Raw genomic sequence first — 19201 nt, forward strand, 5'->3', positions numbered from 1 at the left:
AAAGTACACTGAGTTACTTTATTTAAGGCCCCACCTGTTCATGTGTCGTTAATTGAAATGTTGCTCTAAAAGTGTTACTTGAATACATGCACTTCTGTTGCAAGTTTATACATTGCTTTGAGCACCATATGTGGTGCGAGCTCACCTTACCCATATTAGACTGACTATCTTTTAGTCAATGAAACTGCAGAATCTTGGCTAAGCAGACCACAAAGTTTCTCAATGACTGGATTCGGTGCAGTGTCCAACTGGAAACCATCATTCCAACTGATAAAGTCCTCTGACAGTCATATTTCTATTGGTGAAGTTATGAAAGTTTGAAGCAGAGGCAACTATTTTCATTCAATAACAATTCATCATAGACCAGTAGAAGCAGCATTTGTCAGTCGAGGATTTGCTGGGTAGGTGCAGGTGAGTACGTCAATTACGCTCCACGGTACCTCCTGAACAGTGCATGTGGTTTGCCCTTTATAGGATTTGCCACACTTGCACAGAATCCTATAAAAATCTACTTTGCACATGTTATAAGCAGTATATTGAAAAATGTGCCTGAGTTGCAGAAAATTTTCTGGTCTTTACCCAGGTTTTTGCTAGAATAATCTAGCCTTCTTCAAAAGCATAAAATTACTATAACATGCCAGAGTAAGGCACAGTCAACATTAAAAATTTAAACCTATGGTACTGTGGTACCATGTCAAATTAAAACTACTTAACTGAATTCCAGCCCCGGCATCACTTCACCACGCGGCCAGTTGGCAGCGGCAACTATGTTGAGTGCCAATGCTAGATTATTCTAGCCAAAATCTGGGTAAAGACCTGATAATTTTCGCAACTGCACAAAAAAAAAAGATTTTTTTTCTGGAGGACAAAAGACGACTTCAACACAGTATTTTCTTAGCACTCTGCGTATTTTCGTTGAAATATCTCTTTCCAGTATATGACGTAAACTGTTACCTTGACACTGTATTCATTGTTCTACCATTTATGTGTCTGGAGCACTTTCTGTATATGATTAAATGAATACCTACTTACTAGGAACAAGTTTGGACATGTTCCAAATCTGCTCACATGTTGTTTGCATTTGAGATGCTATCAGCTTGATGAATCAGTGTCTCAAGAATACCCATTGTATGTGCCAGATTATGGCAACTTATAGCCTATACGTTAAGATTTTATGAAGGGGCTTTTGATACACCAAATGTCCAAGTATGTCATTGATTTTGCATCTCATTAAGATGTGTTAAAGCAGCGAATTATCTTCTTTTTCATTCTCTATAATAAAGTGTATGCTTTCATGTCTGGAGTTAAGATGTTGAAGTAACTCTCATAAACTGTCCAAATCCTGATACCAGTCTGTAAATGTATCATAAATTTATCAACAAAATACTGCTGGTTTCAAAATTGCTGAGTCAGGTACCCAAAAAAGGTTGTTCACCAAGGGAGTCAAAGGTTTTACAGGAGGAAAGGTGTCCCTATTTATTGCAAATCATCGATGTCAATACAACGTTATTGTATTGGTCCTAGAATGTGATAAACTAGTCATGGTGGGAGGGACTCGCATAATGTCTGGCTTACAGTCTGCAGATCAGCAGCTAGCTTTTGGTGGGCATGTTTTCTTGCAGCCCACACCATGTTAAATGTCTCAATGCAGACCATCACTAAGACAGCAATATCAGTTCCATCCAAAGGGTTAAACTTCACAGTACAGCCCACAAAGATTCCTGCAGAGAATATCATTGGTTCTGTGTAGGTGTCGCTCCAACAAGTACCACAGGTTGAAGCAGAAAGATAAGGCAGGAAACCATAAGAATGCTACAAGGTGGAAAGCCAACCAGACATAATATTACATGTGAAGAGAGACAGGCCATAAAAGTTCTCAGAAATAACAAGGATATTGTAGTCTTACGTGCAGATAAAGAAAATGCTACCGTTTTTGATGGACATCTCTGAATATCAAAAGACAATGGACGAGCTGCTGTGCGACCCCATTACAGAGCAATAAGGAGTGACAGCTAGAATAGTCAAGAATATGAAGGTCCTTATAAAGGACTCAAGAACTGATTCTGATATCGCAAGGAGACTCGTAACCACAGTTCCCGTTTCTCCTAAATTTATGGAACTCATAAACTCCATAAGAAGGATTAGTCATTGAGGCCTATAGTGAACAGGAACAACTCACTTATGTATTATGTAGCAAAACATTTGCCACCTAAATTACACTGCCTTGTGGTACAAACAGACTCTTATGTAAAGGATTCTCCTCACTTTGTACAGCTGATTAAGCAACAGCGGATACAGTCAACTGTCATTTTGTTTGGTTTTAATATCAAGTCTCTCTTCACTAATATATCTACAGAAGAGATAATTGTCATCAACATACTTCCTCAGGTAGGGAAAATATGATGAGGAATTAGATGGAGTGGCAATAGTATTGAAATTCATAAGTTCTAAACAAAGTCACTTGTCAGCATGGTTGATGCTGGAAAAGAGGTGTGGCGCACTAGAAAAGGCGTATGCCAAGCAAGTTGATAGTCTCATCTCTGAGTTTCAGCAGCACAGCAGTATTCCAGAACGAGGCATGGAATTAATAATAATCTTAGGCAGAAGATGCAGCACGGAACACCATTTACGTGCCCATCTGCATAGCAGCGTTAGAGATGGCAGACTTCACAGTACATGTCATCACCTGGCATGTCTGTAGCAGTGCATGTGCAGAGTAGGAATCTGTGTTGACACTACAAGGAGAAGATGGAGATTGGTCAAGGCTAGGTCAGCAGATTGGTGGAAATCTCACCGCAGACTGAGCTATTTTTCTCTACCAGTAGCCAGGGGCTATAGCATGCAGGTATCCAGTCATGTGACAGGATCGACAGCTTGGAATGGAAGTAACACAAGAAGGAGAAACTCCCTGCTGTAGCAGAAGGCCATTGTGAGTTAGGGACATTTGAAATTGCTAGCCTAACTGTGCAGTGAAAGGCTGCCACTTGGTGCCCCACCCACGCAAGGCTGAAGTGCGGGTGGGGAGTGAGGTGGTGACAGTGAAGTCCGGTACCGGTGGGGACCATGTCTTGTACCTACGGTGAGAACGTATGTGGTGGTGTCGAAACTGCCATTGCTGGTCAATCTATGGGGGCAGATACTGGACTTCAGGTAAGCGATTGTGAAATGGACATGGTGGTCAGTTGTTGTAGTGCTGGTCCACTGCATGTCAGCCAGCAGCGGCACAGTGCCAGCAGCTGATGTGAGCAATGAGTAAGCTGCCAGCACATGGGATGGGGCAGCCGGGTCACATCACCCTGAGCCAGTGGCAGTTCTGCATGCACAGGGGTAGGCAGGCAATGGACACTGTTGTCACTTTGGGGCTGTGGAGGCAAGAGCGCAATGTCATTGCCTGTTGGCTATTTGGATAGGTTGACAACTGAAAGTGTTTGCTCCGGGCACTGTGAGACAGTGTCCTTGGTCATAGTGTGGAAGGCTGGCATCAATGGGCTTCATCAGCTGGAGTGCTTGATGCGCTATCGGTGGTTGCGGCATCAATGGGGTGCTGGCAGTTTCAAGAGGTGGGCATCTGTGGGGTTTTGATAAGGATGGTGGCTGGGCTGGATGAGGTGGGATTGAGTAGCATATAAGCAGGCTTGAGCCTGTTGACTGAAACAGTGGTAAGGGTGCCATGGAGGTAACGTAAATGTCTTGAGGTACCTCTTTAGGACTCACTGGGGGTCAGAACAGTGCAGTTGAAACAGGGTCTGCTTAGCATCGATGCGCAGTTTAACACGTGTGCATGACATGAGGTCACCGTGAATGAATTCCTTGTGTTCGCTGTGGGTCACAGACGAGCCATACAGTCCTGCAAGATAGCGACGAACTGAGGGATGACATCTGTGCGCAGGTGTTCAGGCTCCAGGTAGTCACCAGGGATGCGAGTGGCTGGCTGTAAACAAGGTCGGCAGCAGATGTCTAAAAGTCAGCCTTGTGAGCATCGTGGACTCTGAGGAGTACCAGGGCGGGATAGCGGAGTACTTTTGTTGTATCAGGTGAGAGATGGTCTTCAGGGTATAATGCAGATATTTCACCATGCTGTTGGCAGCCAGACAGTAGATTGATGTCAGGCAGAGGTCAGCACTGCAGATGTCTGTTAGTGCGTGACATAGGGCAGATATAAACTGTTGTCCATGGCCCATAGTCATGTCCTGCAGGCAGCTGAAATGGGCAATCCACGTGGAGATGAAGACAGTGCCTACTGTGGTGGCAGTGATGTCAGATATTGGCTTTGCCTCAGGCCAGCAGGTGAACCTGTCTACCATGATGAGGAAGTAGCGGTAGCCATCAGAGGAAGGTAGAGGACCGCCAAGATCCATGTGAACATTGGTGAAGTGATGTCCAATATCTGGGAAGGTAGCAACAGAGACGTCTATGTGGCATCCGACCTCGGCACTTTGACAGGTGAGGCATGTGCAGGCTCAAGTTCAGCAGCCCCTCTGAATACCTCACCACACAAAGCAGTGCATCACCAGAGTGGCAGACATGATCACTCTGGAGTGCATTAGGTTATGTAACTGGTCAATGTGGCCTTGCTGAAAGCAATGGACAAGAACAGGTGCAGTGAGCCCATGAATATCTCGCACTACCCTGTATATACCGTTGTCTGAGCTGGGAGCTAGTATATGTTGAAAGTGGATTCCAGTAATGGCATCCATGCGGAAGCGAGTGAGTTTCATTTTGTGCTCCTGGACAGTCCTAAGTGTCTTCTGGTCCATGGACGAGATGACAGTGCAGGTGGAGCTGAGGCAGTCGGCAGTGATGTCAATTCCAGCAATGTGACATACGTCATTAGTAAATTCAGGTGTGAACGGCAGTTGCCGGTATTGACGTGAGGAGCACTGGTCAAACTCTTTTGCAAGGACAAAAGATAGGGACCTATGATCAGTGAATATCGTGAAGTGACTGGCCTCCAATGTTAGCTGAAAGCATTTGATTGCCTTGTACATGGCAAGGAGCTCCCTGGCATACATGCTCCAGTATTATTGAGCGGCAGAGAGCTTGCTGGACACAAAAGTGAGGGGCTGTCAAGTGTCGCCATTGTGCTGCTGCAGGATGGCGCCTTGGCTGGTATCGACCATGATGGCAAGTGTGGTAGTGGGATGAGGCTGGGTGAGCAGGTTAGCATCCACCAAGTAGCACTTAGTAGCAGAGAAGCTGTCTTCAATTTGTGGCATCCAAAACATCAGCTTGTTCCCCTTTGTTTGGGTGCCATGAGGGGCACGGTGAGCTGCTCCTGCATAGCAGCAGCATTCCTCAGATGGCTGTGGAAGAAGTTTAACATGCCAAGGAAGTGGCAGTGTCTCTGGGTGTGGGAAATGGAGGATGGCTTGTACCTTGTCAGGCAGGGGGTATGAACTGACAGAGGAGATGAAATGGCCTAAGAATACCATCTTGCTGGCACCAAGAATGCACTTTGCTGTGATGATGATCCTGGAGGCATTTGAAAATACTGTATAGGTGCTCGCGGTTTTCCTTGGGTATCATGAAGAACTTGAGTATGTTGTCTGAGCAGGTGGAACAGCAGGGCGAGCCTTGCAACACACCAACCAAAAAACCCTGTCACATTTGGAAAGCATTACGAGGGTGGAAGACATAAAGGCATTCTTGTAGAGCCCAGATGGCATGATGATGGTGGTCTTCAGAATTTCCTCGGGTGCAACTGGGATCTGAGTGAAAGCCTTGGCACTGTCAATCATAGTGAATATTGTAGCTACAGCCAGCACATTGTTGTAGCTGTATAAGAAAGGCACCAGGTAGTGGTCAGGGATGATGCAGGTGTTTAGCTTGTGGTAATTGCCACATGGGTGCCAGGAGCCATCCTTCTTTTTGACAATGTGAAGGGCGAACACCCACAGAGGCTCTTCAAAGGATGCAACATTCTGGCAGTGAGCAGCTCATCGAACTCAGTCTTGGTGATCCTGAGTTTGTTCGGTGATAGGCACTGTCGTCGGTAGAAGACAGATGGTTCGGGGGTGGTGTCGATGTAGTGGACAGTTGAATGGTGGACCTCCTGATGCACAATGGACCTGTGTGTGAGAGCAGGAAATTGCACCAGTAGGTCATCGTAGGGACTGGAAAACACCACTCGCTTCGTGTCAAAAAGAACAACGAAACGAATGGTTCACGTTGTTGATCTCCTGGTCTTGCTTTAAATGATGCACTGGTCTGTAGTGTCCAATGAAGTCCTCTCCAATAACGGGGTCAATGACATCAGCCACAGTGAAGATCCAGCAGAGGTCCCATGGCAGGCCGCATTTGAGAACACGATAATGTATGTTGTATGCTGCGATGGTGGAGTTGTTTGCTGCTACCAGGAGGGTGGCTGAGTATGAGTCGCTGGAGGAAGGTAGACAACTCAGAGCTGGTGTCAGTCAAGAAAGGCATGGCAGAGCAAGCGTCGTGGACAAACAGGTGCTTGGGAGATCGAGCAACAGCTGGGTGTGTCTAATCCCAGAGGCTGTTAGAGGGCCAAGTGCAGGGCTGATGGAATGACAGCCAGCAGGCTGCATCTGGTGGAGATGGGGCTAGTGCTCAGCAGTTGCAGTTGCTGGCAAAGGGACCAGCATCTCTTGAACCTGGTTGGTGAGCTGGCGGCGTCGGTGAGGTAGAGGTCAGTGTGCGATATCACAGCTGTCTGTCTTGAGGCTGTGAGGCAAGCCAGCCCGATGTGATAGAGGAAGCCATTGGAGACCATGTGTGGCTCTGTCAGGTTTCGGAGGTGGCACAGGAATTGTGAGGGTTTCTGGTCCCCACACTGCTCGATGGACCCAGACGGGCTGCATTTCGGATGATGTGAGTTGTGTCATGAGGTGGTGCCAGTGTCTTGTAGCAGTCTGTGGCTGGGATGATGAAATAACATCAAGGGTATCCATTGGATCTACATCTATGTGGTTACTCTGCAATTTACATTTAAGTGTGTGGCAGAGGGTTCATCAAACTATTTTCATACTACTTCTCTACCATTCCATTCTCGAATGGTGCGTGGGAAAAAGGAACACCAAATCTTTCCGTTTGAGCTCTGATTTCTCTATTATATTATGATTATCATTTCTCCCTACGTAGGTGCGTGTCAACAAAATATTTTTGCATTGAGGAAGAGAAATTTGGTGATTGAAATTTCGTAAATAGATCTCGCCGCAAAGAAAACTGCCTTTGTTTCAGTGACTGCCACCCCAACTCTCGTATCATATCAGTGACACTCTCACCCCTGTTGTGCGGTAACATGAAATGAGCTGCCCTTCTTTGCGCTTTTTTGATATCCTCCATCAATCCTACCTGTCAATGATCCCACACCGTGCAACAATATTCCAGCAGAGGACGGACAAATGTAATGTAGGCTGTCTCTTTAGTGGGTTTGTCTCATCTTCTAAGTGTTCTGCTGACAAAGCACAGTCTTTGTTTTGCCTTCCCCACAATATTATCTATGTGCTCGTATTTGTAATTCCTAGGTGTTTAGTCGAATTGTCAGCCTTTAGATTTGTGTGATTTATCATATAGGCCTATCCAAAATTTATCGGTTTTCATTTAGTACTCATGTGGATGACCCTGCACTTTTCTTTTTTTTAATGCCAATTGCCACTTTTTGCACCATACAGAAATTCTCTCTAGATCGTTTTGTAATTGGAATTGACCATCTGATGATTTTATTAGACGGTAAATTACAGCATCATCATATTATCTATGTGCTCGTAATTGTAATTCCTAGGTATTTAGTCAAATTGTCAGCCTTTAGATTTGTGTGATTTATGATTTAGGCCTATCCAAAATTTATCGGTTTTCATTTAGTACTCATGTGGATGACCCTGCACCTTTCTTTTTTTTAATGCCAATTGCCACTTTTTGCGCCATACAGAAATTCTCTCTAGATCATTTTGTAATTGGAATTGACCATCTGATGATTTTATTAGACGGTAGATTACAGCATCATCTGCAGACAATCTAAGGGGGCTGCCCAGGTTACCACCTAGGTCATTATGTAAATCAGGAACAGCAGAGTGCCTATGACACTACCTTGCAGAACGCCAGATATCATTTCTGTTCTACACGATGATTTACCATCTATCACTGCAAACTGTGACCTCTCTGAGAGGAAATCACGAATCCAGTCACACAACTGAGATGATACTCCATATGCACGCAGTTTTATTAACAGTCACTTGTGAGGAATGGTATCAAAAGCCTTCTGGAAATTTTGGAATGTGGAATCGATCTGAGTTCCCTTGTTAACAGCACTCATTACTTCATGGGAATGATATTTTCTGAATCCGTGTTGGTTATGTATAAGTAGTTTTCTTCAAAGTGATTCATAATGTTCAAGTACAGTATATGCTCCAAAATCCTACTGCAAATTGAGGTCAGTGATATGGGTCTGTAATTCAATGGGTTACTCCTATTTCCTTTCTTGAATATTGGTGTGACCTGTGCTACTTTCCAGTCTTTATGAACAGACCTTTCATCAAGTGAGTGGCTGTATATGATTGCTAAGAAAGGTGCTATTATGTCTGCATACTCTGCAAGGAACCTGATTGGTGTACCATCTGGACTGGACAACTTGCCTTTTTTTAAGTGATTTGAGTTATTTTGCAACACCTAAGATATCTGCTTTTATGTCACTCATGTTAACAGCTGTTCTGGTTTCGAATTTCAGAATATTTACTTCATCTTCTTTCCTGATGGAATTATAGAAAACTGTATTTAGTAACTCCGCTTTAGTTGCACCATCATTGGTAACATTTCCATCGCTATTGTGCAGTGACAGTATTGACAGTTTTTTGCCACTGGTGTACTTTACATATGACCAGAATCTCTTTGGATTTTCTACCATATTTTGAGACAATGTTTCATTGTGGAAACTATTAAAAGCATCTTGCATTGACTCCGCACTAAATTTCGAGCTTCCATGAAACTTCGCCAGTCTTGGGGATTTTGCCTTCTTCTGAATTTGGCATGCTTTTTTCGTTGCTTCTGCAACAGTATTCTGAGTGTTTTGTGTACCATGGTGGATCAGTCCTGTCTCTTACATGGTATGAATCATCTATTGCTGTCAATACTGTATCTTTGAATTTGAGCCATATCTGGTATACACTTACATAATTAGTTTGGGAGGAATGGAGAATCTCTCTTAGGAAGGCATCAAGCGAATTTTTATCTGCTGTTTTAAATAGATATATTATGCGTTTATTTTTAGTTGATATGGTTTTGAGCCTCGCTACAATGACCTTGGGTTCACTAATCCCTGTATCCGTCATGATGCTCTCTATTAGATCAAGAATATTTGTGGCTAAGAGGTCAAGTGTGTTTTTGCAGTCATTTACAATTCATGTAGGCTCATGAACTAATTGTTCAAAGTAATTCTCAGAGAAAGGAAATCCACAGATGTGAACGCCGTAGATTGAAAGGCAATAGGTTAGCCATGGCACAGCCAGACGGAGTGGTGGTGGCATGCAGGGCAACGGGCACTGGCACGTTGAGGCAGGGAGGGACATTGGCAGAGATGGCAGAAGCAGGGGCCGGTGTGGGTGTTGGCATGAAGTCTGCCATCAGAGGCTGGGCTGGTGGTGGTCATGTTGCTGTAATTTGTGAGTGCAGGGCAGCATTGCTATGATCCAGTTCCGCAAGGTACATGGTCAGCTCAGTGATGATGATATGTAGCACCAGATCAGCAGCTGTGTGCAATGAGGCATTGGTTGGGCGGAAGGGAAGCCATGGACTGCTATGTTTCACAAAAGATGGTAAAATCTTTAGCACAAAAATGGAAGTTGTTGGTGGAGCGTACACTTGCGTGAGTCGAAACAAGTGCTAATGGAATGACGTGGCCAACACCATGCCAAAATAGGAAATTAAATTGACAGAAAGGCTATTGTCGGGTCACCAGTATAGGAATGTTTCCTCACCTAACATCTAAGTTGATTAGCAAATAGTAGAACAAGGTGTGGTAGATGCCACACAAAGAACAATGTCCACACATGGTCAAGAGAGCACAGCTAATTATGGACTATACAACTACAAACACACACACATAATAGTCACGAAATGAGTTCTGAACAAAGTCACTCGCCGGTGTGGTTGGCACTGAAAGGGCAGACACCGAGCAAGTCGCTAGTCCCATCCCCAAGTTTCACCAGTACAGTGATATTCCAATGTGAGGCACGGAATTAATAGTCTTCAGCATAACACATGGCTCAAAACACCATTAACATGCCAAGCTGCTTAGCAGGGTAGAAACAGCGCAATCTGAGTCTCTCTCAAAACTTCACACTACGTGTTGCCCTGTGTGTGGCATGTCCATAGCAGTGTGAGTGCAGAGCAGGTTCTGATGTTGATGCCATGAGGAGAAGGTGAAGGCTGGTCGAGGCTAGGTCAACAGAAGTCTCACCACAGACCGAGCTATTGTTCTCTACTGGTAGCCAGCGACTGTAGTATGCAGATCTCCAGTCACACACTAGGATTGACAGCTTGGGATGGAAGTAACACACAAAGAGAGAAACTCACTGCCTTGGCAGACGGCTGTTGCGAGCTAGGGACACATGGAACTGCTAAGAGAGCCGTGCAGTGAAAGATTGCCATACTGGCTAGTGTGTGTAGGCAATACATATGTTATCTGGCCACAATGGGAAGCAGAAGTGAGAGTTTCTTCTGAACTCAAACAGCCTGTGTAACAGTATAAATTTTGTGCATGCAACCAAAAACAACAGTACTTTTTTTTTCATTTTTGGATGTGTTGGTACACACTATGTGATCAGAAGTATTCGGGCACCCCGAGAAACATACGTTTTTCATATCAGGTGCATTGTACTGCCACCTACTGCCAGGTACTCCATATCAGTGACCTCAATAGTCATTAGACATTGTTAGAGAGAGGAATGGGTCTCTCCGCAGAACTCACAGACTTCAAACGTGGTCAGCTGATTGGGTGTCACTGGTGTCATACATCTGTATGCGAGATTTCCACACTCGTAAACATCCCTAGGTCCACTGTTCCCGATGTGTTAGTGAAGTGAAAACATGAAGGGACATGTACAGCACAAAAGTGTGCAGGCTGACCTCATCTGTTGACTGACAGAGACCACCAACAGCCAACAGTTGAAGAGGGTTATAATGTGTAATAGGCAGACATCTATCTACACCATCACACAGGAATTTCAAACTGCATCAGGATCCGCTGCAAGTTATATGACAGTTGGCGGGAGGTGGGAAAACTTGGATTTCATGGTTGAGTGGCTGCTCATAAGCCGCCACACATCATGCTGGTAAATGCCAAATGACACCTTGCTTCATGTAAGGAGTGTAAACATTGGATGATTGAACAGTGGAAAAACTTTGTGTGGAGTGACGAATCACGGCACAAAATGTGGCAATCCGATGGCAGGGTGTGGGTATGGCGAATGCCCAGTGTACCTCATCTGTCAGTGTGTGTAGTGCCAACAGTAAAATTTGGAGGTGGTGGTGTTATGATGTGGTCTTGTTTTTCGTGGAGGGGGCTTGCATCCCTTGTTGTTTTGCATGGCACTATCACAGCACAGGCCTACATTGATGTTTTAACCACCATCTTGCTTCCCACTGTTGAAATGCATTTTGGGGATGGTGATTGCATCTTTCAACATGATCGAGCACCTGTTCATAATGCACGGCCTGTGGTGGAGTGATTACACGACAATAACATCCCTGCATTCACAGAGTCCTGACCTGAATCCTATAGAACACCTTCGGGATGTTTTGGAATGGCAACTTCATGCCAGGCACCACCGACTGACATCGGTACCTCTTCTCAGTGCAGTACTCTGTAAAGAATGGGCTGCCATTCCCCAAGAAACCTTCCAGCACCTGATTGGACTTGCGCCTGTGAGAGTGGAAGCTGTCATCAAGGCTAAGGGTGGACCAACACCATATTAAATTCCAGCATTATTGATGGAGGGCACCACAAACTTGTTAGACATTTTCAGCCAGGTGTCTAGATACTTTTGATCAGATAGTGTATATATCCACTGATGGCAGACTGGGTCAGAGAGAGTACCAGAAGCCATCCGACACAAATTGGTACCTACATGCAGAGAGCACCATCACCCAGCTCAGAAATATTCTGTTCTACATGCACTGACCGCCCATGCATGTACGTTAAGTGATACTAATATTGAAGAAGAATTGAGGAAGCTATGCCACACCTTTCGCAGCAATGGGTATGATAACAACAGGCACCGAAGACCAACTGGAATAAGAAAAGAGGAGGCAAGGAAGAGAAGCTTCCACTTGTCCACTTACCATATGTGAAAGGTATTAGTGAATGTTAGGAAGCATTCTCTGCCAATGACATTTTTAACTAATTTTCCGTAGCAGTCACAGACTGTCTATGTTAAGGGTCAGTTGCCACTCCCTGCACCAAGTGCCTATCCGCTGCAGATCTTACTGCATTTCGCTACAATTTTCTAATGCTGCAACTTTTCTGTATACTACAGCATCATCCGCGAAAAGCCACATGGAACTTCCGACACTATCTACTATTGAATTCCAGCATTATTGATGGAGGGCACCACAAACTTGTTAGACATTTTCAGCCAGGTGTCCAGATAGCTTTCTCAATTCTTCTTCAATATTAGTATCACTTAACCTACATGCATGTGCGGTCAGTTCAAGCAGAACAGAATATTTCTGAGCTGGGTGATGGTGCTCTCTGCATGCAGGTACCAATTTGTGTCGGATGGCTTCTGGTACTCTCTCTGACCCAGTCTGTGCGATCAAAAGTATCTGGACACCTGGCTTATAATGTCTAACAAGTTTGTGGTGCCCTCCATCAATAATGCTGGAATTCAATAGCAGATAGTATCGGAAGTTCCATGCGGCTTTTCGCGGATGATGCTGTAGTATACAGAGAAGTTGCAGCATTAGAAAATTGTAGCGAAATGCAGTAAGATCTGCAGCAGATAGGCACTTGGCGCAGGGAGTGGCAACTGACCCTTAACATAGACAAATGTAATGTATTGCGAATACATAGAAATAAGGATTCTTTATTGTATGATTATATGATAGCAGAACAAACACTAGTAGCAGTTACTTCTGTAAAATATCTGGGAGTATGCGTGCAGAACGATTTGAAGTGGAATGATCATATAAAATTAATTGTTGGTAAGGGGGGTACCAGGTTGAGATTCATTGGGAGAGTCCTTAGAAAATGTAGTCCATCAACAAAGGAGGTGGCTTACAAAACACTCGTTCGACCTATACTTGAGTATTGCTTATCAGTGTGGGATCCGTACCAAATCAGGTTGACGGAGGAGATAGAGAAGATCCAAAGAAGAGCGTCGCATTTTGTCACAGGGTTATTTGGTAACCGTGATAGCGTTACGGAGATGTTTAGCAAACCCAAGTGGCAGACTCTGCAAGAGAGGCGCTCTGCATCGTGGTGTAGCTTGCTCGCCAGATTTAGAGAGGGTGTGTTTCTGGATGAGGTATTGAATATATTGCTTCCCCCTGCTTATACCTCCCGAGGAGATCACGAATGTAAAATTAGAGACATTCGAGTGCGCACGGAGGCTTTCAGACAGTCGTTCCCGCGAACCATACGCGACTGGAACAGAAAAGGGAGGTAATGACAGTGGCACGTAAAGTGCCCTCCACCACACACGGTTGGGTGGCTTGCGGAGTATAAATGTAGATGTAGATGCAGATCCACAGCATGATAGGCTCCACCATGGATGCAGTGAACAATCTTAATTCTGCCAGAGTATACGAGCTATATTGTGAGTGTGAAGCTGCCTAAGTAGGTGAGACAGGGAGACTAGTAGCACATGAGTAACAAAATGTGAATGCTACATTTTATTAGCACAGCGCAATAAATTGGCGATAGAGTAACATGACCCTGATTGTGGACAATGTATCGTTCAGGAAGCCTGTGTACTGCCAAAAGTGTCAAGAATGCGTTAATGCAAAATATGAGATGCAATTGAAATTATTAAGCAGCCTGACAACATCAAAAGAGAAGATTGGTTTGACAGACCTCAAGTGGTCATGGGACAGAAGCCCTGCCAGACACAGACATGAAAATCTAAACAAACAGCTATAGAGAAACTGTCAGTGCATTTCATCACACACCAGGAAGAAATTATGCCCGTCAGCAGACAGATGCTAATAATTGACAAGCTGGATAGTCCCTCTGACCATGACTAGCCTATTTTATTGTAGGCCCAATAAAGATTCACAAATGTGATGTATGGACACCAATTGTTTGCAATAAATAGGGGCACCATTGCTCCTTCAAAACCAGTCTTCCTCTGAGAAAGGTTGTTGTAATACAGCTGAAACAACGGTTTGATAGTTTATGTTTTAAAGTATGTTATATAATGACACTTTTGAATACATTTTCTAAGGTCCTCAAAAAAAATAATATTTGCTAAAATAGTCAGTCACCTTGAAAACTTTGCAATAATTAGTGAAAACCAGTTTGGATTCAGAGAAGGTGTCTCTACAAGTGAAGCTATATTTTCATTTACAGTAATATTTTGGAATGCCTTGACAAGAAGACATTGTCTGTGGGCATATTTTACTCTCTGTCTAAGGCCTTCAACTGTGTCAATCATAGAATACTTATAGAGAAAGGATGTCACTATGGACTCCGAGGAGAAATGGTCAGCTGGCTCAAGTCCTACTTACAGGGCAGACGACAGAAAATAGTGTTAGATTGTAACAGTATGGAGGTAGGAGGGTTAGAGTCTGACTGGGGAACAATAAATTATGGTGCTCCACAAGGTTCTGTCCTTGGTCCCCCGCCATTTGTCATATGTATCAATGACCTACCTTTGTCCTCAAACAAAGCAAGCAACTTTACAATGTTTGCAGAAGTACTGCGGTAGACATTAAGACATCCTCTGACCTAGAAATAAATGCCAACCAATTACTTGAGGTTGTTATGAGTTGGTTCACAGTAAATTCTGTATCAATAAATCTCAGCAAAACCAATTACATTCATTTCCATTCTCGTCACAAAAGCCCACAGGAGATAAACAGTCGCCAAAATTGGAGACATCAATGTCTCAAAGTCTGCTTACTTTGGCTACTCCCACTCACTTATGTCTTATGGAATAATTCTCGAGCAATTAATCACTGTTGAAAAAAGTCTTCACATGTCAGATAAAGGTTGTCTGAATTTTGTGTGGAGTGCTTCCAGGAACCTTGTATCGCAACCCTTTTAAGAAAATAGGAATACTAACCACACTAACCACTACTTCACAACATCTCTTTTCAATCATGACATTCATGCTTCACAATCCTTTTCAATATGAAACAAATGAAACATACTGTCATCATAACATAAGAAGGAAATTTGATGTACACTGTGACCTGAAAAATTAGTCTCTGGTGCAAAAAAGTGTAAAATACACAAGCACAAAAATCTTCAGTGCACTTCCAAATCATATTAAGAGTATACAAGGTAATAATATACCATTTAAAAGTATGCTAAAGGAATTCTGCTTGAAAAAAGTTTCTGTCCTCTAGAAGAAGTCTATAGTAAAGACAGCTAAGTTTATTTACCATGTATTACTGTGTATTCCTGATACAATATATTTTGCTGCTTTCATTAGATTAACTGGTGATCTCCAAGTCAAGAAGATGCTCACTTTCACTCCTTAAAAAATTGTTTAGATAAGATCTTAAAATTATATCTTAACCTCTGTTTGTGAGTGTAATTTGAATTTACTAATTGTGTTACTTCATTATTATTTTCAATTTATATTCTTAATCTTTGTTTATTGTCCAGATGGAAACAAATGTAATATTGAATTAAATGTTTTAACTCATTCCACACTCATGCATTAATACGCAAAAATGGATCTATGGAATATGTATTTCAAGAAATAAATAAAATAAATCTCAGCCTGCTTTTCATACAATGTACTGCAAGTTTGAAAAGTACAGGAATCCACTACACTTGCCTATGTTTATATCTGTCTGATCATAAACTGAACAATTTTTGTGAGCATGGCTTTCACTCTTTTGTTTCTTGCTTTTATTACTGAAAATGGAAAGATGCTGATCAGTGTTCATCCAATAATTCACAGAAGCTACAAGACTGCAGTTACAGCATAAAATTATTATTTTTATAATTATTGTTATTAGTTATTCCAGCTGTGGTAGTTTTAGCTACAATTAGACACTTAGAGTCTACTACCTAGTATCTAGTGTTTCATAACACATCTCTTTCCCTTTGTTGTATGGAAGAAGAGATTTGAGTTGAAAAGTTGAGAAAACTCAATGTTCTTTTTGTGGTTCCTTTTAGTCTTGCTGCAATTTTCTTCAGTCATTATAAGCTCCTCACATATATTTCAAGTATATTCTCTACTAGAACAATGAAAATAATCAGTTATTGATTATATAATGTAAATGTAAATAAAATAGAAAGAAACTTCCACATGGGAAAAATATATTAAAAACAAAGATTCCAAGACTTACCAAGCGGGAAAGCGCTGGCAGACAGGCACAATGAACAACACACACACACACACACACACACACACACACACACACACACACACACAGAATTACTAGCTTTCGCAACCGATGGTTGCTTCTTCAGGAAGGAGAGGGAAAGACGAAAGGATGTGGGTTTTAAGGGAGAGGGTAAGGAGTCATTCCAATCCTGGGAGCGGAAAGACTTCCCTTAGGGGGAAAAAAAGGACAGGTGTACACACACACACACACACACACACACACACACACACACACACACACACACACATCCATCCGCACATACACAGACACAAGCAGACATATTGCCTTTAAATATGTCTGCTTGTGTCTGTGTGTGTGCGCGGATGGATGGATGTGTGTGTGTGTGTGTGTGTGTGTGTGTGTGTGTGTGTGTGTGCGCGCGAGTGTACACCTGTCCTTTTTTTCCCCCTAAGGGAAGTCTTTCCGCTCCCAGGATTAGAATGACTCCTTACCCTCTCCCTTAAAACCCACATCCTTTCGTCTTTCCTTCTCCTTCCTGAAGAAGCAACCATCGGTTGCGAAAGCTAGTAATTCTGTGTGTGTGTGTGTGTTTTGTTCATTGTGCCTGTCTGCCGGCGCTTTCCCGCTTGGTAAGTCTTGGAACCTTTGTTTTTAATATATAATGTAAATGGATAGAGAAAAAGATCTAGTCACTAAGCAGCGGCGGGGGAAACACACACACAAAGGGGTACAGTTCAGAGAAGTCACTCAGAACCCTGAGTCAGGGGACGGCAGCTTTTGTCTCTCCCGTCCGGTAAGTATCCCCTGACTTGGGGATCTGGGTGACTTCCCTGAACTGTATCCCTTTCCCAAAACCTCTCCAGTCCTTTTCCTTCACCCCTCTTCCTTCCCCTTCAACTCTCGTGCCAGAAGAAGGAACCACTGGCTCCAAAAGCTTGTGTGTGTTTCCCTGCCACCACTTGTAAAGTATATGCTTTGATATTTGTTAACAGAATATGAACAGCTAAAACGTTTGAGATATATCTAAGTTACTGAAAGGTAACTACACAATGAAATTTGTGGAGAGAGTGCTGCATCTCAGAAGTTTATTAATTTTTTCTGTATGTGTATCTACAATGATGATAATAGTGAACGATTCACAAAATTTCAGCTCACCGACATGCATACAGATAGATCAGAATTCAAAAGTACCAGCTTTAAATTTTAAATAACTCGTGAACATTTATGTTTAGGGAGAATGGATTAATTACATTAATTTTCATAATATTTTTTCAAGGGTCTGGAAATCTACTGTGACAACTGTAGTCACGTTAATCACCTTTACTTGTGCCTGAAAAATGCATCAGATAGAGACAACTTACATAGTGAGTTACTTGCTCAGTCAGCATTGCATTTGGACAACACAGACCAAGAAATGATGACTTTGCAGTGGCAGAATGGAGTTCTTTCTAACTTTGACTACTTATTATATCTGAATAGGTATATTAGAAACATCATTTCTTTAGTATTCTCCTTTATGAAGAGCTGATGTTTTTATGAATTTGTATAAAACTGTTTTAATTTTTTGTTACAGCTTGGGTGACAGAACATTCAATGATTTGACTCAGTATCCAGTTTTTCCGTGGATCATTGCAGACTACACTTCTTCAGACTTAGATCTCACAGATCCAAAGTCTTACAGAGATCTGTCAAAGCCCATTGGGGCTCTTAATGAGTCAAGATTAGAAAAACTGAAGGTGAGTCATGGAAAGCAGCTTCAAACTCTATCTGTACACTTGCTTACGCATGACAGAAACCCTCTGGAAGCTGAAATGAAGGACGTCGGGTTGAGAAGCATGCTCAGCTATGGGGTGGTCCATCTGTTTCTTTGCCACAGTTTGTCAATGGCCCTTCATATGGACATCTCTCTCTCTCTCTCTCTCTCTCTCTCTCTCTCTCTCTCTCTCTCTCTCACACACACACACACACACACACACACACACACACACCTGTCAGGTGGAACGGCTGATTGGGGCAGAGAAGAGACAGGGAATGGGAAAAAGGGTTGGGGAAGGATGGCTAACTGCCCAAGAGGAGGCTGTACTGCTACCTATCCCTCCCACGTTCCTATCTCATTCACCTGCTGCCTCCCTCTGAGCAATCAGTCAGCCTTCCCTAACCCTCCCCTCTCTCCCCACATCTTCTCTACCCTCACCCACTCTGATAAATCAGTGTTATGAAAACATATCATTATACTGCGTAACCTGTGTGCAACACAATAATACTGGTGTGTGTAATTAAGTCTCTAGTTCCTCAAGAAAGTCAGTGTTGCTATCTGTGTCCATTGTGTGAAGAATGAAGAGAGGTAATTGTGCTTTTTTAAAATTTTGTATCAATTTAAAACTATATCCTGTTGGGAAGTTCTATGAATTACCTGAATTTTTGGACTTTGAATACATTTCAGTATTCTGAGAAATGGAAAAAAAGTAGAATATAACAAAATTCAAATTTTCTTTTCAAATATTCTTTGAAAGTTGCTTTCCGTTAGAACGTTCAAAACAGGGTACTAGCACAAACAGGCAGCCTGGGTGACTGACTAGAGGGATAAGAATATCTTGTAGAACAAAGTGGCAATTATATCAAAACGTTAGAAACAGTCAAAATCTAAATGCAGCAGCCCATTAAAAACAGTATTGTAAGGTGCTTAAAAATGTTGTTAGGAAGGCAAAAAGTATGTGGT

The 19201-nt window shown here is 42.9% G+C and overlaps 1 protein-coding gene across 1 annotated transcript in view; it reads left to right on the forward strand.

Annotated features, from left to right (window-relative positions):
* The window catches only part of LOC126335440 (protein FAN-like), a 185014-nt gene that overhangs the window by 47483 nt on the left and 118330 nt on the right, over nucleotides 1-19201 (forward strand). Inside the window, exons 7-8 of the mRNA XM_049998722.1 lie at nucleotides 17759-17961; nucleotides 18056-18218. Of these exons, the coding sequence (XP_049854679.1) occupies nucleotides 17759-17961; nucleotides 18056-18218 (366 nt within the window). The remainder of the gene's footprint in view (nucleotides 1-17758; nucleotides 17962-18055; nucleotides 18219-19201) is intronic.

The sequence above is a fragment of the Schistocerca gregaria genome, chromosome 2, assembly GCF_023897955.1.
Source record: "Schistocerca gregaria isolate iqSchGreg1 chromosome 2, iqSchGreg1.2, whole genome shotgun sequence".
Classification (NCBI taxonomy): domain Eukaryota; kingdom Metazoa; phylum Arthropoda; class Insecta; order Orthoptera; family Acrididae; genus Schistocerca; species Schistocerca gregaria.